The sequence below is a fragment of the Oncorhynchus kisutch genome, linkage group LG16 (assembly GCF_002021735.2).
Source record: "Oncorhynchus kisutch isolate 150728-3 linkage group LG16, Okis_V2, whole genome shotgun sequence".
Taxonomy (NCBI): domain Eukaryota; kingdom Metazoa; phylum Chordata; class Actinopteri; order Salmoniformes; family Salmonidae; genus Oncorhynchus; species Oncorhynchus kisutch.
The window spans coordinates 9,491,060-9,515,400 of NC_034189.2; the positions used below are offsets into that span (position 1 = coordinate 9,491,060).

The following is a 24,341-nucleotide window of genomic DNA, read 5'->3' on the forward strand; positions in this document are numbered from 1 at the left end:
ACATTTTCTCAAACTTAAAAGTGTTTCCTTTCAAACGGTATCAAGAATCAGCATATCCTTTCTTCAGGTCCTGTGCTACAGGCAGTTTTTTTTCTCTTCATTTTAGGCGAAAATGGGGAAAGAAAGTGTCCGATCCTTGATGTTTAAACTTCAATAGAGTAATGATATTCACTGAGTATACAAAACATTAAGAACACCTGCTCTGTCCATGACACCTTTTTATTGCCTTTATTTTACTAGGCAAGTCAGTTAAGAACAAAATCTTATTTTCAATGACGGCCTAGGAACAGTGGGTTTACTACAACAAAGTACTGAGTAAAGCGTCTGAATACTTATGTAAATTTGTTATTTCCACTTTTTAAATTTGTATAAATTAGCAAACATTTCTAAACTTGTTTTTGATTTGTCATTATGGGGTATTGTGTGTAGATTGATGAGGGGGGGGGGGGGGACAATTTAATACATTTTAGAATATGGCTGAAATGTAATTTTTGGGGGGAAAAAGTCAAGTGGTCTGAATACTTTCCGAATGCACTGTATATATGTTATCATTGGATATTACCGCTCCAGAGGACAGACAGGAACATGGTGTGGTATTAGCACCCCCTGTGGTTCTCTATGATATTACAGCTCAAACCAGGACACTGTTCACCAGCTGGACACTGTTCACCAGCTGGACACTGTTCACCAGCTGGACACTGTTCACCAGCTGGACACTGTTCACCAGCTGGACACTGTTCACCAGCTGGACACTGTTCACCAGCTGGACACTCGGACACTGTTCACCAGCTGGACACTCTGACATTAGTGTTATTATTCATTAGTATACTGAACAAAAATACAAACATAACATAAAAAGTGAGACGCCCCTCCCCAGGGCATCTCAGGAGCCTAACAATCTGAATATGTTGTTTTGGAGTGCAATGTTCGACTCCGTGTGCAAAAACTGGGTCTCTGTTGAAGGTTGCGGGCGGCTGCTGTGGAGATTTTCGGGGCAGTTGAGAAAACGGTAGTGGAGTACCAGGAGGAGAATGATCGGGCTACGGAGACTGCTGAGGATCACACCGGAGATACCGCTATGTAGAATAGGTTCGTATGTAGATACTGATAGCTAGCTATAGTTGTACACAATTAATACACTCAACACTGTTTAGGCTAACAGTGACTCTCCGAGGGTGTCGTAGGGGGTTACTGGGTCTGAAAAGTATTACGTAAATATATACTGTATACACTACCGTTCAGAAGTTTGGGGTCACTTAGAAGTTTCCTTGTTTTTGAAAGAAAAACACTTAAAGAAAAAGAAACAGAAATACAGTGTAGACAGTGTTAATGTTGTAAATTACTATTATAGCTGGAAACAGCAGATTTCTTATGGAATATCTACATAGGTGTACAGAGGCCCATTATCAGCAACCATCACTCCTGTGTTCCAATGGCACGTTGTGTCAGCTAATCCAAGTTTATCATTTTAAAAGGCTAATTGATCATTAGACAACCATTTTGCAATTATGTTAGCACAGCTGAAAACTCTTGTGCTATTTAAATAAAGAAGCAATACAACTGGCCTTCTTTAGACGAGTTGAGTATCTGGAGCATCGGCATTTGTGGGTTCGATTACAGGCTCAAAATGGCCAAAAACAAATAACTTTCTTCTGAAACCCATCAGTCTATTTTTGTTCTGAGAAATTAAGGCTTTTCCATGCGAGAAATTGTTAAGGAACTGAAGATCTCGTACAACGCTGTGTACTACTCCCTTCACAGAACAGCACAGGCTGGCTCTAACCAGAATAGAAAGAGGAGTGGGAGGCCCCGGTCCACAACTGAGCAAGAGGACAAGTACATTAGAGTGTCTAGTTTGAGAAACAGACACCTCACAAGTCCTCAACTGGCAGCTTCATTAAATAGTACCCTCAAAACACCAGTCTCAACGTCAACAGTGAAGAGGCGAGTCCGGGATGCTGGCCTTATAGTCAGAGTTCCTCTGTCCAGTGTCTGTGTTCTTTTGCCCATCTTAATCTTTTATTTTTATTGTCCAGTCTGAGATATGGCTTTTTCTTTGCAACTCTGCCTAGGTCAGCATCCTGGAGTCGCCTCTTCACTGTTGACGTTGAGACGGGTGTTTTGAGGGTACTATTTAATGAAGCTGCCAGTTGAGGACTTGTAATTGTAATTGTAGACATGCTAAATCGGTGGAAAAAGCACCCAATTATACTTGAATAAATGTAAAGATACCTTAATAAAAAAGGATTAATGTAGAAGTGAAAGTCACCCAGTAAAAGTCTATAAGTATTTGGTTTTAAATATACTTAAGAATCGAAGGTAAGTGTAATGGCTAAAATATACTTTTGCTAAAATTTCACCTTCTTTATACTAAGCAAACCAGACGGCCCCCATTGTCTTATTTGGATTTATTTACGGCTAGACAGGAGAACACACCAACACTGACACGTGTGTTTAGTGAGTCCGCCAGATCAGAGGCAGTAGGGATGACCAGGGATGTTCTCTGTTTAGTGAGTCTGCCAGATCAGAGACAGTAGGGATGACCAGAATTGTTCTCTGTTTAGTGAGTCCTCCAGATCAGAGACAGTCGGGATGACCAGGGATGTTCTCTGTTTAGTGAGTCCTCCAGATCAGAGACAGTCGGGATGACCAGGGTTGTTCTCTGTTTAGTGACTCCTCCAGATCAGAGACAGTCGGGATGACCAGGGATGTTCTCTGTTTAGTGAGTCCTCCAGATCAGAGACAGTAGGGATGACCAGGGATGTTCTCTGTTTAGTGAGTCTGCCAGATCAGAGACAGTAGGGATGACCAGGGATGTTCTCTGTTTAGTGAGTCTGCCAGATCAGAGACAGTCGGGATGACCAGGGATGTTCTCTGTTTAGTGAGTCTGCCAGATCAGAGACAGTCGGGATGACCAGGGATGTTCTCTGTTTAGTGAGTCCTCCAGATCAGAGACAGTCGGGATGACCAGGGATGTTCTCTGTTTAGTGAGTCCTCCAGATCAGAGACAGTCGGGATGACCAGGGATGTTCTCTGTTTAGTGAGTCCTCCAGATCAGAGACAGTTGGGATGACCAGGGATGTTCTCTGTTTAGTGAGTCCTCCAGATCAGAGACAGTCGGGATGACCAGGGATGTTCTCTGTTTAGTGAGTCCTCCAGATCAGAGACAGTCGGGATGACCAGGGATGTTCTCTGTTTAGTGAGTCCTCCAGATCAGAGACAGTCGGGGTGACCAGGGATGTTCTCTGTTTAGTGAGTCTGCCAGATCAGAGACAGTAGGGACGACCAGGGATGTTCTCTGTTTAGTGAGTCCTCCAGATCAGAGACAGTCGGGATGTCCAGGGATGTTCTCTGTTTAGTGAGTCCTCCAGATCAGAGACAGTCGGGATGACCAGGGATGTTCTCTGTTTAGTGAGTCCTCCAGATCAGAGACAGTAGGGACGACCAGGGATGTTCTCTGTTTAGTGAGTCCTCCAGATCAGAGACAGTCGGGATGTCCAGGGATGTTCTCTGTTTAGTGAGTCCTCCAGATCAGAGACAGTCGGGATGACCAGGGATGTTCTCTGTTTAGTGAGTCCTCCAGATCAGAGACAGTAGGGATGACCAGGGATGTTCTCTTGAAGTGCGTGAATTTCCCTGTCCTGCTAAGTATTCAAAATGTAACGAATACCTTTTTGGTGTCAGTGAAAATGTTTGGAGTAAAAAGGACGTTGTCATAAATATAAATAGTAAAGTACAAAGTATTTTGGGGGGGGGGGGGGGGGGGGGGGGGTAAATACAGACAAATATGTTGATAAAAGTACCTTGTCCTGGAGAGATTTGCACAGTTATCAAAACATCATGCCAGGGTAAGCCGACACAAAACATCATGCCAGGGTAAGCCGACACAAAACATCATGCCAGGGTAAGCCTACACAAAACATCATGCAAGGGTAAGCCTACACAAAACATCATGCAAGGGTAAGCCGACACAAAACATCATGCCAGGGTAAGCCTACATAAAACATCATGCCAGGGTAAGCCGACACAAAACATCATGCAAGGGTAAGCCTACACAAAACATCATGCCAGGGTGAGCCTACACAAAACATCATGCCAGGGTAAGCCTACACAAAACATCATGCCAGGGTGAGCCTACACAAAACATCATGCAAGGGTAAGCCTACACAAAACATCATGCAAGGGTAAGCCGACACAAAACATCATGCCAGGGTAAGCCTACATAAAACATCATGCCAGGGTAAGCCGACACAAAACATCATGCAAGGGTAAGCCTACACAAAACATCATGCCAGGGTGAGCCTACACAAAACATCATGCCAGGGTAAGCCTACACAAAACATCATGCCAGGGTAAGCCGACACAAAACATCATGCCAGGGTAAGCCGACACAAAACATCATGCAAGGGTAAGCCTACACAAAACATCATGCCAGGGTGAGCCTACACAAAACATCATGCCAGGGTAAGCCTACACAAAACATCATGCCAGGGTAAGCCGACACAAAACATCATGCCAGGGTAAGCCGACACAAAACATCATGCAAGGGTAAGCCTACACAAAACATCATGCCAGGGTGAGCCTACACAAAACATCATGCCAGGGTAAGCCGACACCCTATGGGGAAAATGAATGGTGGTAAAACGGTTGGAACCATTTCCTTGTTTGAACGCTAGATTTGATGGGTTTTATGACTCATACTGTGGTTCTCTGGGTGTAGACAGGCTGCTGCTGTGCTCTGCTCATCACCAGATGGGGGAGGAGAGGAGGTAGGTGGCCCACGTGGGTAACTGATTAATACAAAATGACAATACAAAAACTGTGTATTAAATACATGTGACTGGTCATTTGTTTGAGTCAGAGGCCCAAGATGCAAAAAATGCATACAGGTATACGTACCAGTCAAAAGCTTGGACATTCCAGGGTTTTTCTTTATTTTTTACTATTTTCTACATTGTAGAATAATAGTGAAGACGTCAAAACTAGGAAATAACACATATGGAATCAAATGGTGGTCACACCAGGTATTGAATGGTTTTCTGATCCACGCCCCTACCCTTTGGGCCTCCTGAGTGACACGGTGGTGTAAGGCACTGCATCTCAGTGCAAGTACCTGGTTCAAATCCAGGCTGCAACCCATAGGGTGGTCGCACAATTGGCCCAGCGTCATCCGGGTTTGGTTGGGGTAGGCCGTCATTGTAAATAAGAATTTGTTCTTAACTGACTTGCCTAGTTAAATAAAGGTTACATTTTATATATTTTGTTTTCTTTTTAAGATAGCTGTGATCAACAGATGCATATCTGTATTCCCAGTCGTGTGAAATCCATAGATTAGGACCTAATTAATTATTTCAATTGACTGATTTCTTCACATGAACTGTATTTTAGTATAATCTTAGAAATTGTTGCATGTTGCGTTTTATATTTTTGTTCCGTGTAGTGCTAATGACAGCCTGCAGTACCCCGGTTGGCCTTCAACTGGAGTTACTCAATGAAAGGGGGCAGCATAGAGCTAGTCTGCGACGTCATTTCCTGGAGTAGTTCAAACTGCACATGTCGTGTTTGTCTGTATAGCAGAGTGGCGCAGCGGAAGCGTGCTGGGCCCATAACCCAGAGGTCGATGGATCGAAACCATCCTCTGCTAATTATTTTTCTTTAGAACAGCTTTACACAGACCTGGCAGAGGGTGCCTTTGTCAGATCAAGAGCAAAATGGATTGAAGAGGGGGAAGGAAGCACTAGTTAGATTTTTTGCAATTGAAAAGAGAAACTACAAAATAAAATCTAAATCAAATCTATTATGCAAAGATACCATTACAATATCAACATTTGTCAATTCCTTTTATGAATACCTTTACAACTCACAATTTCAGGAAGATGAATGCCACATTCAGAATTATGTCCCTGTAATTGAGGATGATTTCCACTCAGTTTACGATTCACCTCTGTCAATTGAAGAAATTAGAGAGGCTCTGAATTCAATGAAGAATGGGAAATCTCCTGGAACTGATGGCCTGTCAGTTGAATTCTATAGACAGTTTTGGAAGTTACTAGAACACACTATTTTTAATGTTTCAAGATTGCATTGAAAAAGGTGAAATGGTCTCCACTATGAAACAGGGCCTTATTTCATTGATTCAAATCAAATCAAATTTATTTGTCACATACACATGGTTAGCAGATGTTAATGCGAGTGTAGCGAAATGCTTGTGCTTCTAGTTCCGACAATGCAGTAATAACGAACAAGTAATCTAACTAACAATTCCCCAAAAAACTACTGTCTTATACACAATGTAAGGGGATAAAGAATATGTACATAAGGATATATGAATGAGTGATGGTACAGAGCAGCATAGGCAAGATACAGTAGATGATATCGAGTACAGTATATACATATGAGATGAGTATGTAAACCAAGTGGCATAGTTAAAGTGGCTAGTGATACATGTATTACATAAGGATGCAGTCGATGATATAGAGTACAGTATCTACGTATGCATATGAGATGAATAATGTAGGGTAAGTAACATTATATAAGGTAGCATTGTTTAAAGTGGCTAGTGATATATTTACATCATTTCCCATCAATTCCCATGATTAAAGTGGCTGGAAAAGAGTCAGTGGCATTGACAGTGTGTTGGCAGTAGCCACTCAATGTTAGTGGTGGCTGTTTAACAGTCTGATGGCCTTGAGATAGAAGCTGTTTTTCAGTCTCTCGGTCCCAGCTTTGATGCACCTGTACTGACCTCGCCTTCTGGATGACAGCGGGGTGAACAGGCAGTGGCTCGGGTGGTTGATGTCCTTGATGATCTTTATGTCCTTCCTGTAGCATCGGGTGGTGTAGGTGTCCTGGAGGGCAGGTAGTTTGCCCCCGGTGATGCGTTGTGCAGACCTCACTACCCTCTGGAGAGCCTTACGGTTGAGGGCGGTGCAGTTGCCATACCAGGCGGTGATACAGCCCGCCAGGATGCTCTCGATTGTGCATCTGTAGAAGTTTGTGAGTGCTTTTGGTGACAAGCCGAATTTCTTCAGCCTCCTGAGGTTGAAGAGGCGCTGCTGCGCCTTCCTCACGATGCTGTCTGTGTGAGTGGACCAATTCAGTTGTCTGTGATGTGTATGCCGAGGAACTTAAAACTTGCTACCCTCTCCACTACTGTTCCATCGATGTGGATGGGGGGGTGTTCCCTCTGCTGTTTCCTGAAGTCCACAATCATCTCCTTAGTTTTGTTGACGTTGAGTGTGAGGTTATTTTCCTGACACCACACTCCGAGGGCCCTCACCTCCTCCCTGTAGGCCGTCTCGTCGTTGTTGGTAATCAAGCCTACCACTGTTGTGTCGTCCGCAAACTTGATGATTGAGTTGGAGGCGTGCGTGGCCACGCAGTCGTGGGTGAACAGGGAGTACAGGAGAGGGCTCAGAACGCACCCTTGTGGGGCCCCAGTGTTGAGGATCAGCGGGGAGGAGATGTTGTTGCCTACCCTCACCACCTGGGGGCGGCCCGTCAGGAAGTCCAGTACCCAGTTGCACAGGGCGGGGTCGAGACCCAGGGTCTCGAGCTTGATGACGAGCTTGGAGGGTACTATGGTGTTGAATGCCGAGCTGTAGTCGATGAACAGCATTCTCACATAGGTATTCCTCTTGTCCAGATGGGTTAGGGCAGTGTGCAGTGTGGTTGAGATTGCATCGTCTGTGGACCTATTTGGGCGGTAAGCAAATTGGAGTGGGTCAAGGGTGTCAGGTAGGGTGGAGGTGATATGGTCCTTGACTAGTCTCTCAAAGCACTTCATGATGACGGATGTGAGTGCTACGGGGCGGTAGTCGTTTAGCTCAGTTACCTTAGCTTTCTTGGGAACAGGAACAATGGTGGCCCTCTTGAAGCATGTGGGAACAGCAGACTGGTATAGGGATTGGTTGAATATGTCCGTAAACACACCGGCCAGCTGGTCTGCGCATGCTCTGAGGGCGCGGCTGGGGATGCCGTCTGGGCCTGCAGCCTTGCGAGGGTTAACACGTTTAAATGTCTTACTCACTTCGGCTGCAGTGAAGGAGAGTTGCAGGCCGTGTCAGTGGCACTGTATTGTCCTCAAAGCGGGCAAAAAAGTTGTTTAGTCTGCCTGGGAGCAAGACATCCTGGTCCGTGACTGGGCTGGGTTTCTTCCTGTAGTCCGTGATTGACTGTAGACCCTGCCACATGCCTCTTGTGTCTGAGCCGTTGAATTGAGATTCTACTTTGTCTCTGTACTGGCGCTTAGCTTGTTTGATAGCCTTGCGGAGGGAATAGCTGCACTGTTTGTATTCAGTCATGTTACCAGACACCTTGCCCTGATTAAAAGCAGTGGTTCGCGCCTTCAGTTCCACACGAATGCTGCCATCAATCCACGGTTTCTGGTTGGGGAATGTTTTAATCGTTGCTATGGGAACGACATCTTCAACGCACGTTCTAATGAACTCGCACACCGAATCAGCGTATTCGTCAATGTTGTTGGCTGACGCAATACGAAACATCTCCCAGTCCACGTGATGGAAGCAGTCTTGGAGTGTGGAGTCAGCTTGGTCGGACCAGCGTTGGACAGACCTCAGCGTGGGAGCTTCTTGTTTTAGTTTCTGTCTGTAGGCAGGGATCAACAAAATGGAGTCGTGGTCAGCTTTTCCGAAAGGGGGGCGGGGCAGGGCCTTATATGCGTCGCGGAAGTTAGAGTAACAATGATCCAGGGTCTTTCCACCCCTGGTTGCGCAATCGATATGCTGATAAAATTTAGGGAGTCTTGTTTTCAGATTAGCCTTGTTAAAATCCCCAGCTACAATGAATGCAGCCTCCGGATAAATCGTTTCCAGTTTGCAGAGAGTTAAATAAAGTTCGTTCAGAGCCATCGATGTGTCTGCTTGGGGGGGGATATATACGGCTGTGATTATAATCGAAGAGAATTCTCTTGGTAGATAATGCGGTCTACATTTGATTGTGAGGAATTCTAAATCAGGTGAACAGAAGGATTTGAGTTCCTGTATGTTTCTTTCATCACACCATGTCACGTTGGCCATAAGGCAACGTTCCGAAGCCCGATAAAGACCTTTCTCTCATTGACAATTGGAGACCAATTACTTTATTAAATGTTGATTACAAATTGATTGCTCTGGTTTAATGCCAAAAGATTAAAGAAAGGAATAGATACCATTATAAATGAGACTCAAACAGGATTTATGAAGAGCCGTCACATAAACTCTAACATTCGTTTAGTGATATCTGCGTTTTCTGTGAAAAAGAAGTTGAACCTCTTGGGATTCACCAGGACCAAGTTTGGGAAACTCTGGTATAGCCCATGAGACGCCATCTTAACCGGCTTCAATGAATGCACTATTGAGTTTTTACATAGGAATGAATGGTGTCACGTGATCAATGGCTTTGTCCATTCATAAGAAGTTACACATGCAGTATAGAGCATTGGAGGGCATTATAGCAATTATAGTATTTACATTAAAAAAATGTTTTTTATAATAATAACTATTTTTCTGAGAATGCACACCAATACAGCATTATGGGTAAATTCAGAGGGTAGCTGATTTCTGGATTACAGTTCTACCAAGTATTCATACCGCTGACACACATTCATGAGCTGTCTTGAATACAGCATCACATATATAGAAGTAATTTTGTACACGGTCATACCTAGTTATAACCATAGGTGAATACATAAGCTCCTGATAAGACAGGTGATCTGTTTTATCAGGTCAAGATCACTGATCCTCTCCCACCCTCTGATTAATTTTTAAATATATTTTTTAGGCAAGTCAGTTAAAAACAAATTCTTATTTACAATGACGGCCTAGGAACAGTGGGTTAACTGCCTTGTTCAGGGGCGGAACAACAGATGTTTACCTTGTCAGCTCGGGGATTTGAACTTGCAACCTTTTGGTTACAAACCCAACACTCTAAACACTAGCCTACCCTGCCGCCCATTGTCTGACGACAAGCATTTAACATCTGCTAAACGTGTACATATGTGACCAATAAAATGTGATTTAATTTCTTCATATTATTTCTTCATATTATGTTTCCGGGAAAAACCTGGATTCAAATATACATTTGCACACCTGTCTGTGTTTCACACCTGTTACACCTAGCTCATCAGCCTCGCAATACGGGAACCATGCTGCTTCAGACAGGAAGTAGAACGAAGAGAGTGAATTGGGTGTAAAATCTAATAATTTTATAAAAAAAAAAAAAGATTATCCCCCACCTGGCGAATAAAACTACGCATTCCTTATCAGAACCCTCCACCGTCCACGGATATACCCTCCACCGTCCACGGATATACCCTCCACCATCCACGGATATACCCTCCACCCACGGATATACCCTCCACCCACGGATATACCCTCCACCCACGGATATACCCTCCACCGTCCACGGATATACCCTCCACCGTCCACGGATATACCCTCCACCCACGGATATACCCTCCACCGTCCACGGATATACCCTCCACCCACGGATATACCCTCCACCGTCCACGGATATACCCTCCACCCACGGATATACCCTCCACCCACGGATATACCCTCCACCCACGGATATACCCTCCACCGTCCACGGATATACCCTCCACCCACGGATATACCCTCCACCCACGGATATACCCTCCACCCACGGATATACCCTCCACGGATATACCCTCCACCGTCCACGGATATACCCTCCACCCACGGATATACCCTCCACGGATATACCCTCCACCGTCCACGGATATACCCTCCACCCACGGATATACCCTCCACGGATATACCCTCCACCCACGGATATACCCTTCACCCTCCATGGATATACCCTCCACCCACGGATATACCCTCCACGGATATACCCTCCACCCACGGATATACCCTCCACCCTCCATGTATATACCCTCCACCCAAGGATATACCCTCCACGGATATACCCTCCACCCACGGATATACCCTCCACCCACGGATATACCCTCCACCCTCCATGGATATACCCTCCGACGTGGGAATATCTTACCCACAGCTGGGTAAATAAGTCACAACGTGGACTAGTGTTATACTGGTAAAGTGAAATACAATCGAGGTCTGGAACCTGGCCCTGACTGAACCTGGCCCTGACTGAACCTGGCCCTGACTGAACCTGGCCCTGACTGAACCTGGCTGTTTGAACTCAGTCAAGTCTAAAGGCTGAAATGTAGATCATAGAAATCTGTAAGTCACCTGTAATTCCCTCCAGACTGTATTAAGACGTGGCATACTAAGTTTATCTTTTGTGTTCATGAAATGATTTCTGGGTGATATGAAAGTAAGAGTTTCTAAGGTTGCCGAAACCGTATTGCACGGGAGGATTATTGACGGTTAGACAGTGTCTGCTAGCTATCTGCAGTCAGGCATGTCTAAAGGCTGTGTAGATCATAGACATCCATGTCAATAAAGTAATTTAAAATGAGTTTTACTCATGGAGTTTTATAGTTCACATGTATGATTCAAGTGTTCTATTTAATTATGTGATATATTGATAACCTCATCCCCTCTCCTTCCCTCCAGACTCCCTGCAGCTCTCTGTCTCTGAAGAGGAGGTTCCCCCTGAGCAGCAGCACTGTGAACAGGAGTGGAGCCCCAGAAGGACCCAGAGACCAAACAGGGGGCAGAAGGACCCAGAGACCAAACAGATTAAAGAGGAACAGGAGGACCCAGGACCCCCACAGATTATAGAGGACGAAGAGGCACTCAGGACCAATCAGGAGAAAGGGCAGGTTCAAGGTCTGGAGCCTGACATCATCAATTTCACTCCTTCCTGTGTGAAAAGTGAATGTGATCAGGACCCACTTTGGTCCTTGACTCTTCCCCAAACCCAGACAGTGTATCACAGAGAGAGTGACTCTAAACCAGTGGATCCTGAACCTTTCGGCACTGTGACCCACCTAAAGGGTCTTGACATTCCCTGTGACCCTCCAGATAATCAGAACATTGCCTGCAGCCGCAGCTCAGCTGTAAGCAGAAACCCAGTTGGACCTGACAGCAGCCCACCATTGGATCTGAACCCACCAATGGGGGAGCCCTACCCCTTTTGTGGCAAAACATTCAAACAAAAAGGACTATTTAGCTGTGGTGACTGTGGGAAGAGCTTTATTCAGAAGGGGGACCTAAGAAGGCATATCCTGACTCACACAGGAGAGAAACCATTTAGCTGTGGTGACTGCGGTAAATGCTTCGTTCGCAAGGAGCACTTAACTGCACATATACGGACTCACACAAGAGAAGTGTCAGTCTCAAGCAGAACCTAACCATGCAGAAACTCACATGGGAGAAATAATTTAGTTGTTGTGACTGTGGGAAAGGTTTCAATCGCAAGGAGCACCTAACTAAACAGATTTACACTGGAGAGAAATAACATGCCTGCTCAGTCTGGTAAAAGATCCACTCGGAAGACTCATCTGTTGAAGCATATGGATAATATCCACAAAGAGAGAAAAGTACTACAATAAAATAACAATAACGAGGTGATATACAGAGGGTACTGACTCAATGTGCGGGGGTACAGGTTAGTTGAGGTCATTTGTACATGTAGGTAATAGTCCGGGTGGCAATTTGATTAATTGTTCAGCAGTCTTATGACTTGGGGGTAGAAGCTGTTAAAGGAGCCATTTGGACCTAGACTTGGCGCTCCGGTACTGCTTGCTGTGTGGTAGCAGAGAGAACAGTGTATGACTTGGGGGACAATATTTTGGGGCCTTCCTCTGACACCGCCTAGTATATAGGTCCTGGATGGCAGGAAGCTTGGCCTCAGTGATGTACTGGGCCGTACGCACTTCCCTCTGTAGTGCCTTTTGGTCAGATGCCAAGCAGTTGCCATACCAGGAGGTGAAGCAACTGGTCGGGATGCTCTCGATGGTGCAGCTGTATAAATACACATTTCCCCCATACATTGAGGAGTGTCACGACTTCCGCCGAAGTTGGCTCTCCTGCCTGTTCAGGCGGTGCTCGGCGGTCGTCGTCACCGTCCTACTAGCCACTACCGATCCCTTTTTCGTTTGTCTGTTGGTTTTGTCTTATTAGTTTCACCTGTGTGTATTTTAGTTTAATTAACGTCCTTATATGTAGTAGGTTGTCCCGCCCTTGTTTTGTGCGGGATTGTTTTTTGTATTCATGTCATTTGGTGTAGTACTTGTGTTTTATTCTCCGGTCTATTTTGATCCTGTGTTGGATTATTCACCCTGTGTGTTGGGTTGACTGTGTTTTTTGTGCGCCGGAGAATAAACTGTCGAATCACTGAAACCTGCTCTCTGCGCCTGATTCCACCCACCTTGATAAAACGTGACAAGGAGACTCTCTCCATGCAGACACTGTTATTTTTGGATGTGGCATTTTGTGGCTTGTTTGTTTTGGCACCTCTCAACACCCCTCATTATCACCATCTATGCACACAACCACTCACTTACACTACTAATTACTGACTACAGACACCGTTGTTAATTGTCTATAGTTTACTTTAGTTAATAAATATATTTTTGCTATTTGTTATCTCCACGTTGTCTCCCTCTTTGTTACGGGCTACGAGCCGGTTCGTGACAAAAGGTCTTGCTCACATCGGCTACGGAGAGCGTGATCACACAGCTGTCCGGAACAGCTAGTGCTCTCAGCATGCATCAGTCTTGCTTGCCTCGAAGCGAGCATAAAAGGCATTTAGCCCATCTGGTAGGCTCGCGTCACTGGGCAGCACGCGGCTGGGTTTCCCCTTGTAGTCTGTAATATTTTGCCAGCCCTGTCACATCTGATGAGCGTCAGAGCCAATGTAGTAGGATTCAATCTTAGTCCTGTATTGACACTTTGCCTGTTTGATGGTTTGTCTGAGGGCATATTGGGATTTCTTCTAAGTGTCCTGATTAGTGTCCCACTCCTTGAAAGAGGCAGCTCTAGCCTTTAGCTCGGTGCGGATGTTGCCTGTAATCTATGGTTTCTGGTTGGGATATGTACATACAGTCACTGTGGGGACGACGTGGTCGATGTACTTATTGATGAAGCAGGTGACTGAGGTGCTATACTTCTCAATGCCATTAGATGAATCCCAGAATATATTCCAGGCTGTGCTAGCAAAACAGTCCTGTAGGGTAGCATCGCGTCATCTGACCACTTCCGTATTGAGTGATTCACTGGTACTTCCTGCTTTAGTTTTTGCTTGTAGGCAGGAATCAGGAGGATAGAATTATGGTCAGATTTGCCAAAAGGAGGGTGAGTGAGAGCTTGTGAGTTAATGTTGTAAAACATTGTATGTAAATAAAGTTTAGTTTGAATGATGAGGTAATGATCAAGCAGTATAGATTATTGTAGGACATTCACAGCTCTGCTATACAAAGTCTGTTTAATTTTCCCTTCATTAGAAACAGGAATATCTGGTTGTTTGATTTGGAATGTCTCCAAGGTGATGACAATGGTTGGGCTGATGTAATTGATCCATGAAAATAAATAACATTCCAGAAAAGGTCTCCTTACTATTGTCCAAGAGTATTTCTCATAAATTCTGACTTAATGCTGCTCATTCATGATATTTATTTAATATTGTATAAAGTAATGATATACTGTCGACTCCTGAGGAGGAAGAGATTATCACAGATCATCCTATACTTATGATAAGGTCCATGCAATTCTGGATCCTTGGGAGGGCCCTACCCCATTGAAGTTGACATCTAAAATGGTTAGGTTTATGGTTGTGGTTAAGGTTAGATTTAGGGTTTTGATTAGGGACAGGCCAAGGATCCCGGATAGCATATGATAACCATGGTTTTTATTAATCGTTTCCCTTACCTACTGGCCTGTAGGCTGCCTTGCGCAGTACTAAACTCCCATCCAGCAGGCATATGTCATATGTTTCTGGGTTCGTCACCCACAAGAACAAAATATTTCCTACGTTTGCTTAACTGTATACGGAAGTAGGATTAGAAACTAGTTTGTTTTGATTTTGGATTTGGCAAATCTCATTCGACTGAAAATGTCTAAACTACAGTTGTTACGTTTGTTTTTAAATGAGCGTTTAACGGCGGCTGCTGTGGAGATTTTTCGGGGCAGTTGAGAAAACGATAGTGGAGTACCAGGAGGAGAATGATCGGCTACGGAGACTGCTGGGGAGGACACCAAAGATACAACTATGTAAAATAGGTTTGTATGTAGATCTACTGATAGCTAGCTATAGTTCTACTTAATTGATTGTTAAAATGTATCAAATGGTTATCAGTTAAGTTGTTTTTCAACGTAGCGTGAATGGATAAAAAAAAAAAAAAAACAGGAAGTGATTTGAAATTATAATTTAAAATTGACGACGTTGAAAAGTAATTGAAAATATTCTTCTTTGCAATTGTTGAATTGGAATTATAGTTTACCTAGCCTTGAATTTATACGGGCTTAAAAATGTACTCTAACCCCGAGGTCTAAAGTCTGTATAGCAGAGGAGGCTGGTGGGAATAACTATAGGAAGATATAGGAAGACATTTTTCATTACTGGGCAGGGGCACTTGGGAACCAGGCTGACCCACTTGCAAATAAATTCATTACAAATCCTACAATGTGATTTTCTGGATTTTTTCCCCTAATTTTGTCTGTCATGGTTGAAGTGTACCTATGATGAAAATTACAGGCCTCTCTCATCTTTTTAAGTGGGAGAACTTGCACAATTGGTGGCTGACTAAATACTTTTTTGCCCCACTGTAAGTATTCACACCCCTGAGGGAATACATGTTAGAACCACCGTTGGAGGCGATTACAGCTGTGAATTTTTCAGAGTAAGTCTCTAAGAGCTTTGCACACCTAGATTGTACAATATTTGCACTTTTTTTTTTATTCTTCAGGCTCTGTCAAGTTGGTTGTTGATCATTGCTAGACAGCCATTTTTGAGTCTCTCCATAAAGTTTAATGCCAATCTAAGTAAAAAAAAAACAGTAACTAGGCCACAGAAACATTCAATGCAGTCTTGGTAAGCAACTTCAGTGTATATTTGGCCTTGTGTTTTAGGTTATTGCCCTTATGAAAGGTTCATTTGTCTCCCATTGTCTGTTAGAAAGCTGACAGAAACAGTTTTTCAGTCTGTGCTTAGCTCTATTCCATTTATTTGTATTTAAAATCTCCCTTGCCAATGGCAATCATACCCATAACATGATGCAGCCACAAACATGCTTATTAAGACTGGTACTCAGTGATGTGTTGTGTTGGATTTGCCCCAAACACTTTGAATTCAGGACATAAAGTTAATTTCTTTGCCACATTTTTTGCAGTAATACTTTAGTGCTTTATTGTAAACAGGATTATATTATAATATTTTTTGTAACATTTTTATTCTCTACAGGCTTAGTTTTGTGAGTAACTACCATTTTGTTGGTCCATCCTCAGTTTTCTTCTATCATAGCCAGTAAACCATTGTAGCTATTTTACCATTGGCCTCATGGTGAAATCCCTGAGTGGTTTCCTTCCTCTCCGGCAACTGAGTTAGGAAGGACGCCTGTATCTTTGTAGTAACTGGGTGTATTGATACACCATCCAAAGTCTAATTAAGTACTTCACCATGCTCAAAGGGATATTAAATGTCTGCTTTTTGAATTTTTACCCATCTACCAACAGGTGACCTTTTTGTAAGGCATTGACAAACCTACGTCTGTGTGGTTATATCTGTGCTTGAAATTCAGTGCTCGACTGCGGGACCTTACAAATAATTGTATGTGTGGGGTACAGAGATTATGTAGTCATTAAAAATATATATGTTAAACACTATTACTGCACAGTCCAATCCATGCAACTTATTGTGTGACTTTTTAAGCACATTGTTACTCCTGAACTTATAAAGGCTTGCCATAACAAAAGGTTTGAGTATTTATCAACTCAAGACATTTCATCTTTTAATTTGGATTAATTTGTAAACATTTCTAAAAACATAATTCCACTTTGACATTATGGGGTGTTTTGTGTGACACAGGACTGAGTTTGGGAAAAACTGGGTTAATAAACGTTTTTTTTTTTTACTGAACTAAAATCAACCCCAACCCTGAAAAATAACCTCTGCTCCTCCTCTCCTTCCCTCCAGACTCCCTGCAGCTCTCTGTCTCTGAAGAGGAGGTTCCCCCTGAGCAGCAGCACCGTGAGCAGGTGTGGAGCCCCAATCTGGGGAAGGAGGACCCAGAGCCCAAACAGATTAAAGAGGAACAGGAGGAAGTCAGGACCAGTCAGGAGGAAGAGCAGCTTCAAGGGCTGGAGGCTGATATCATAGAGTTCATATTCACTCCTTCCTGTGTGAAAGGTGAATGTGATCAGGAGGACCCACTTCAGTCCTTGACTCTTCCCCAAACCCAGACTGTGGAGAACAGAGAGAGTGACTCTAAACCAGTGGATCTCAAACCTTTTATCACTGTGACCCACCTAAAGGGTCTTTACATTCCCTGTGAGCCTCCATATAATTCATACAGCCACAGCTCAGCCGTAAGCAGCAACCCAGTTGGACTTGACAGCAGACCACCACCAGATCCCAACCCCACATCAGATCCCAACCCATCAATGGGGGAACACGGTTCCCGAATCCAATAGCGCCCGAGACAGCGTTTTCCACCACCATCAATAAAACACAAAATAATGGAATAATTATTTAATATATAACTGGGCAAGTCAGTTAAGAACAAATTCTTATTTACACTTACGGCCTACCGGCACAGGGGCAGAAGGACAGGTTTTTACCTTGTCAGCTTGGGGATTTGATCCACCAACCTTTCAGTTACTGGCCTAACGCTCTAACGCTCTAACCTCTAGGCTACTTGATGCCCCACAATCCTGCCAAGAGGATTCCAAACACTTGTAGAATCTCTGCCAAGAGGGTTCCAAACACTTGTAGAATCTCTGCCAAGAGGGTTCCAAACACTTGTAGAATCTCTGCCAAGAGGGTTCCAAACACTTGTAGAATCTCTGCCAAGAGGGTTCCAAACACTTGTAGAATCTCTGCCAAGAGGGTTCCAAACACTTGTAGAATCTCTGCCAAGGCGCATTGAAGCTGTTCTTGCTCAACGCCCTATTGAGACATGTTATGTTGGTGTTTCCTTTATTTTAGCAGTTACCTGTAATTTCTATAACGAAAAAGAAGAAGAATCTTTGTGTTCTTAGATCGTAATTATAGTTGATATGGTGCTCTTCCATGTCCAAGGTTTGTGGCATTGATGAATAAATAATATAATTTTTACTTTAAGTCAGATGTTTATATGTTATGTATAACCTCGTCCCCAGCCTTGAATTGCTGGCGTATAGAGCCTTGTGACACTGTGGGACAGTTTGGAATTTAGGGGGTGTGGATCTACTGAGTGACATGCTAATCAATTCCAATTCTGAGCGAATCACACGACTATGAGGTGCGGCTCTAAATCGAGGCGGTAGAGGGACGGAGCCTGCGACAGTTGCATTAAAATGGGACTTTATATGTGAAAACTATTTCTAAGATGCGCACTTCTGGATTTTCCGAACTCACTTCATGTTTAAATCACTTGAAACTCCCCAATGGGAATAAATGAATGGTGAACAAACGATTGGAACCATTTCTGTGTTTGACCACTTTCAATCAATAGAATAAAATAAGATGAGTAAAAAAAAAAAGAGATGGGTATCGGAATACAAATGTCAATAACGTCAACAACATTCAACAATAACAACAAGTTAATTTTGAGTATGAGTATGATTTGACCGCTTATGACAACATCACTGTGGCACAATATTGTAGGAAGCTCACAGGTCTGTTGTTCAAAGTCTGCGGATGTTTTCACGTCATTAGGAGCAGGAATTTGTTGTTTGTTTTTTAAGTCTCTCAGGGTGATGACAGAATGTTCTGACTGATGTTACATGCATTTAAAGAAATCTTTCTTTCCACCCGTTTTCTCATTCATTTCCACCTAATGCTGCTCGTTCATAGTATTGTTTGAATATTTGGGGAAATAACGATATACATTTGAATCTCGATGAGTGCATTAAAAAAATATATATAAATGCAAACTCTGTTTTAAGTGAACCACAGTGTTTTTCCAGTCCCAATTCAATATCATTCTTCCTAATATCCTCTTGATAACTGCATTCTCTGGTTTTGTGCACGCTGTCACATCAGTCTCAAGCAAGTGCTGTTGTCAGGAGTGTTACAATGTGTTGTCTTTCCATTCAGTTCATACAATAAATTAACATCTTAGATCACCCTATTACGTCTTCTAAATACCCCCCCCCCTTGTCTGTACCTCGAGGTAAAACATAAATAATATTGATACATTTCAAATATACTTTAAAGAAAACATCTCCTTGCATTTCTGTCCAAGATTATTTATCATAAATTCTGACCTATAATGCTGCTCATTCATGATTATTCATGTAATGCTGTATAGAGTAATGATATACAGACGACTCCTCATGATGAATTGAGATAACCCTATACTTATGAACACCACTGTCTGTCAACATGTAGTTATCGTTTCTCTTTACCACTAGTCTGTAGGCTGTTTTGCAGTATTAAACTCCCATCCAGCTGGCGGCGCTGTTGTGCGTTCCCAAGTTTGCCACCCACTAGAGCGAAGGAGTTAAAAAAAATTCCTTGACTTAAACACGGAAGTAGGATTGGAAACGAGTTTACATTTTCTAGTATAGAAACACATACTGACTGAACTGAATTGGCTACACAAAACTCATTTGTCTGAAAATGTCTGAACTACAATTGTTGCGTGTGTTTTTAAATGACCGTTTAACGGCGGCTGCTGTGGAGATTTTCGGGGCAGTTGAGAAAACGGTGGTGGAGTACCAGGAGGAGAATAATCGGCTACGGAGACTGCTGCGGATCACACCGGAGATACAACTATGTAAAATAGGTAAGACTCAGTGGCTGTCGGTGCCATTTAATATGAGGGAGGACTATTATTGGGATTTATGCGCATTGGCTTATTTCTGTTACAGCATATTGGATGACTCATTCATATTCCATTCACCCAGCTCAATGTAACATCGATATGTTTAAGCTACTACATAATACTCAAATGTCACCTATACCCATCATGAGGTTGCTACAACCTAGCCTATGAATGAATGTAGACAAAATAGGTGCACACAGATCAAAAAATTGAGGCGACACATGGACAGACAGTGACACATAAAATACCACCTTGCCTGCATTTACCTTATCTAGGGCGTAATCATTAGTCCAACAGTTGAAAACGAGAGTTTCTATTGGACAAATTTAAGTTTATCCTTGTTCCGTTTGTTTCCATTTAAGAAACGTTTTTCAACGGAGTCGGCGGAATGAATACACTTTTGATCACACACATACACTTTACTTTCATAACAGCCACATACAAACAGCTCGTGGTAATTCCTTCTCGCAACTATGAGCTCTCCTCCTCTCACCTTTTCCCTTCGCTTGTGGACTTCAATGCACAACACCAGGTGAAAAAACCTTTCCAAGCCAAACCATCATATCATAGCCTCTACACACAGCCTTCGTCGTTGTCACCTTATTATAACGTCATTGTCAACATTACCAATAGAACTAACACGTTGGTAAACCTGCTACCATCATGCTATACAGTGTACAGTCATTAAGCATTTTTAGCAGTTACTCCGGCGGGCCCAGGTGGCAGTACATTCGTAAAACCAAAAGCTTACCTTGACTTGGAAGAGTTCCAGTGTTGGATAGCCAGCTAGCTAACATAGCATCCCTCTGTTTGAGCCACGTGTTGGAGTAGGCTAAACTAGCTGGTTCGATTCTAGGCTGTATCCCAACCCGGCCGTAATTGGGAATCACATAGGGCGGCGCACAATTGGCCAAGCATTGTCCGGGTTTGGCCGGGGTATGCAGTCCTTGTAAAATAAGAATTTGTTCTTAACTGACTTGCCTAGTTAAATAAAGGTTAAATACAATAAAGTATGTACATCTACTGGTAGGTATATAATTCTGCTCAATTAGTAAACTGGTTAGGGAAATAGAGATCACCATTTAACAAAAAAATGTAAGACATCGTTTTTTAATGTTTCTAACGTTCATTTATCTACCTAGCTAGCTAAACAACTAATTGCTCTCTCCATTTATTTATCTTTATAAATAATATATACGGCAATTCGGCTTTAAGCTGTGTAGCCTTTAAGATAAAATGAACCAATAAACAATTCATATGTATGATTAAATTGTGGTCTGTGTCATGCAATTTGAAATGGCTAGCTGAGAGAACTCAACTCCACCATATATACATCAGTTGTGTTGAGTGCCGGCGAAGTCTACCTCCGATTACGTCGTCACTTACTGTATCAGTCCAAACTGTAAAAAATGGCCATTCTTTAATGCCTACCTCGTACCTGTGTGACTGTGATTTTTCTTTGTGTGCTTTAATCCGTAGTTCAAACGTTAATAAATGTATACTAAATATAGTTAAGACCACCATTATGTGGTTTAAAAATCTTGGAATGTATCATTTCAAAGAGGAAGCATTTTTATATTTGACATTCAATTAAATGCATGAAGTCCCACCAAAATGTCTGGATTCCATGGATTTTCTTATTATACAATTGTTTACGTGTAATTTTTGACCTTTTATCAATTTTAACTACCATTGCTACTGTATAGATGACCTCTGCTCCTCCTCTCCTTCCCTCCAGACTCACTGCAGCCCTCTGTCTCTGTGTCTGAAGAGGACGTTCCCCCTGAGCAGCAGCACTGTGAGCAGGAGTGGAGCCCCAGTCTGGGGCAGAAGGACCCAGAGACCACACAGATTAAAGAAGAACAGGAGGAACTCAGGACCAGTGAGGAGGAAGAGCAGCTTCAAGGGCTCTTTGATACGAATTACTCCATATTCACTACTTCCTGTTTGAAAAATGAATGTGATCAGGAGGACCCACTTCAGTCCTTGACTCTTCCCCAAACCAAGACTGTGGATAACAGAGAGCGTGAATCTGAACCAGTGGATCCTAAACCTTTTGGCACTGTGACCCACCTAAGGGGTCTGGACATTCCCTGTTACCCTCCATATACTCAGAACAATGCCTCCAGCCACAGTTCAGCCATAAGCAGTGACCCAGTAGGACTTGACAGCAGTCTACCATTTGATCTCAACCCACCATTTGATCTCAACCCACCATTCGGGGAAAACTCTTCCAAACTCAGCACCACATCTAGAATAACTCACCACTGCCGTGACTGTGGTGAAATGTTTGCTCTGAAAGCTGACCTGCATAGGCATGTGACTCTCCCCAAGAAGAGACCCTGCGAATGCAGCTTCTGCAAAAAACGCTACAACTCCACCTGTAAACTGAAGGCCCATGTCCGACTCTGTCATGGTGGGAAACACTGCACATGCCCCTTTTGTGGCAAGACCTTCAAACAAAAAGGACATCTGTCCACTCACATGAGAATCCACACAGGAGAGAAACCATTTACCTGTGGTTACTGTGGGAAGAGCTTTATTCAGAAGGGGGACCTAAGGAGACATATCCTGACTCACACAGGAAAGAAACCATTTAGCTGTGGTTACTGTGGTAAAGGCTTCATTCGCAAAGAGCACCTAACTGCGCATATACGGACTCACACTGGAGAGTAATCACATGCTACTTACATGGTCTGTGGTAAAAAATATTAATTCAGGAGGTAAACCTGCTGACGCATATGAAAACGCAAAGGAGAAAGAAAATTAGGACAAAGATCTCCTATCAGAAGATGGGGATTAAAAGGCAGGATGTGAACAACACTCTTAGGACAGCAAAGCTACTCTGGATCATTCCTGCTGTGGGTTTCAGATAAATAGATACATGATGGATTTACTTTAGTAAAATGTTTGATTTGAATTAAAACATTTGATAATGAACAAACAGTAGTGCCTGTATTATGGGAATCTCACAGATCTGCTGTTCAAAGTCTTGCTGTTTTCACATCATTTAGAAACAGGAATATCTGGTTATGTGTAGTAGGGTTGTTATGGTGACCAAATTACCGCCACACCCGCAGTCAAATTCCACCTGACCGCTTAGTCACGGTAATTAGGCTTCTCCAAGCTCTGATGCTGCTGATAGTTATTAGTAGCCTACCAAACTTGCTAACTGCCAGGTACTCAAAGCCCTCTATTGTCCCTCTAATCACCATGACATCAATGCAAATGTTTTCGAAAATCGAATCAAACACTTCATGAGAGCCCATGTTGCGCAATATGTCAATAAGCTAAGCAATTGCGGGAGAAAACGGAGTGATTGCCTCTACTAAAAAGAGGAGGATCCCATCAGCTTTCCATAGGCTAGGCCTACTATATTTATTTTGAAACATTCCTAATATTAACCACATTGCTTATATTTATAACAGGAGTATGCCATGAAAATAGACCCCTCGCTATTTAAGGGCATAGATGACATGTCATTTTTCCATCTGCCCCTGTTTCGATACAGGTGCATGTTAATGGTCCATTCTAAATCAAAACAAATGTCACACATATTATTTAGTATCAAAGACAAGATCAAATCAAGAATAGTCTGATGGGTGACAAAATTAGCCTATCACTTGTGAATTATATATCACTTGTGAATGATGCCCAGCATAAGAAACAATGCCTTTCTTTTGCGACTTGTTCAATCATAGTCACACAACCTCATGTAGCCTAGCCCATAGGCCTATATGTTTTAATAAGGTTTGTATCACAACTAAAGTGGCCAAATAACTAATTAAAATTAAGCACAATCTACTTTCCAAGGGGTGTAAAGCCTAACTGGCATACAGTAAGCAGCGCGTGAGTTTCAAGTTTGGGGAAGATCATTTTCACCATTAAAAATGCACCTTTATAATAAAAGCATTACATACTTAATAGCATTTGCGATCACTTTTGATAATGGTGTTTTCCACTAATGTAACATTATAGCCTACTACCATGTGCGCATTGCAGCACTTATAATGTGAAGAAATATCCTAATAGTTTATTAAACAGTTTAAGCTAAACGTTCTGACGTTCTGTTGTGTCAGCCACATTGCATTAAAAAAATGATTTTTGATACTAGTCATTGTATTAATTTGGGATCTATCATCCCACAACTGTCCCAGACTATGTTTGGAATATTTATGTCTCGCACAGAATGGAATAGGTCGACTTTGGTACTATGGGGGATAATAGATTGACATAGATTAGTGGTTTTGCTGTTTGTTAGGTCTACTCATCTTGTTGGCTGACTTAAAGTAAATGTGGACAGTTCTTCCAATATCTTCAATATGCACCTCGGGAATTGGAAAAGGACTCGCGCAGTTGCGTCCCCGATGTGTCTGTCTTCACTTGTAGCCTGTGAGAAAGACCCGATCACGTGATGGAGAGCCATGTGAGCTGTGATTCAGAG

The 24,341-nt window shown here is 42.9% G+C and overlaps 2 protein-coding genes across 3 annotated transcripts in view; both read left to right on the plus strand.

Moving 5' to 3' along the window:
- The window catches only part of LOC109879141 (zinc finger protein 79-like), a 29,096-nt gene extending 9,895 nt beyond the window's left edge, over positions 1-19,201 (plus strand). Inside the window, exons 1-2 of one of the 2 annotated variants that reach the window (XR_004203335.1) lie at positions 14,174-15,152; positions 17,065-19,201. Coding sequence is in view for 1 of the 2 variants with exons in the window: in XM_031791731.1 (XP_031647591.1) it covers positions 17,065-17,561 (497 nt within the window). In the remaining variant the exon portion in view is untranslated. Of the gene's footprint in view, positions 1-14,173; positions 15,153-17,064 lie in introns of those variants that run through there. The other variant, XM_031791731.1, reaches the window with a different exon arrangement.
- A 384-nt stretch (positions 19,202-19,585) lies between these two features.
- On the plus strand, positions 19,586-22,843 carry LOC109879130 (zinc finger and SCAN domain-containing protein 22-like). The gene is made up of 2 exons (XM_020471327.2): positions 19,586-19,858; positions 21,636-22,843. Exons 1-2 carry the CDS (start codon positions 19,693-19,695, stop codon positions 22,571-22,573), a joined length of 1,104 nt encoding a protein of 367 aa, XP_020326916.1. The 5' UTR covers positions 19,586-19,692; the 3' UTR covers positions 22,574-22,843.
- Positions 22,844-24,341: the final 1,498 nt, after the last annotated feature.

Coding starts and splice junctions, on each gene's coding strand:
- LOC109879130 (XM_020471327.2), top strand. CDS start 19,693: ATGTCTGAACTACAATTGTTGCGTGTGTTTTTAAATGACCGTTTAACG. Junction 19,859..21,635: donor GATACAACTATGTAAAATAG/GTAAGACTCAGT, acceptor CCTTCCCTCCAG/ACTCACTGCAGCCCTCTGTC.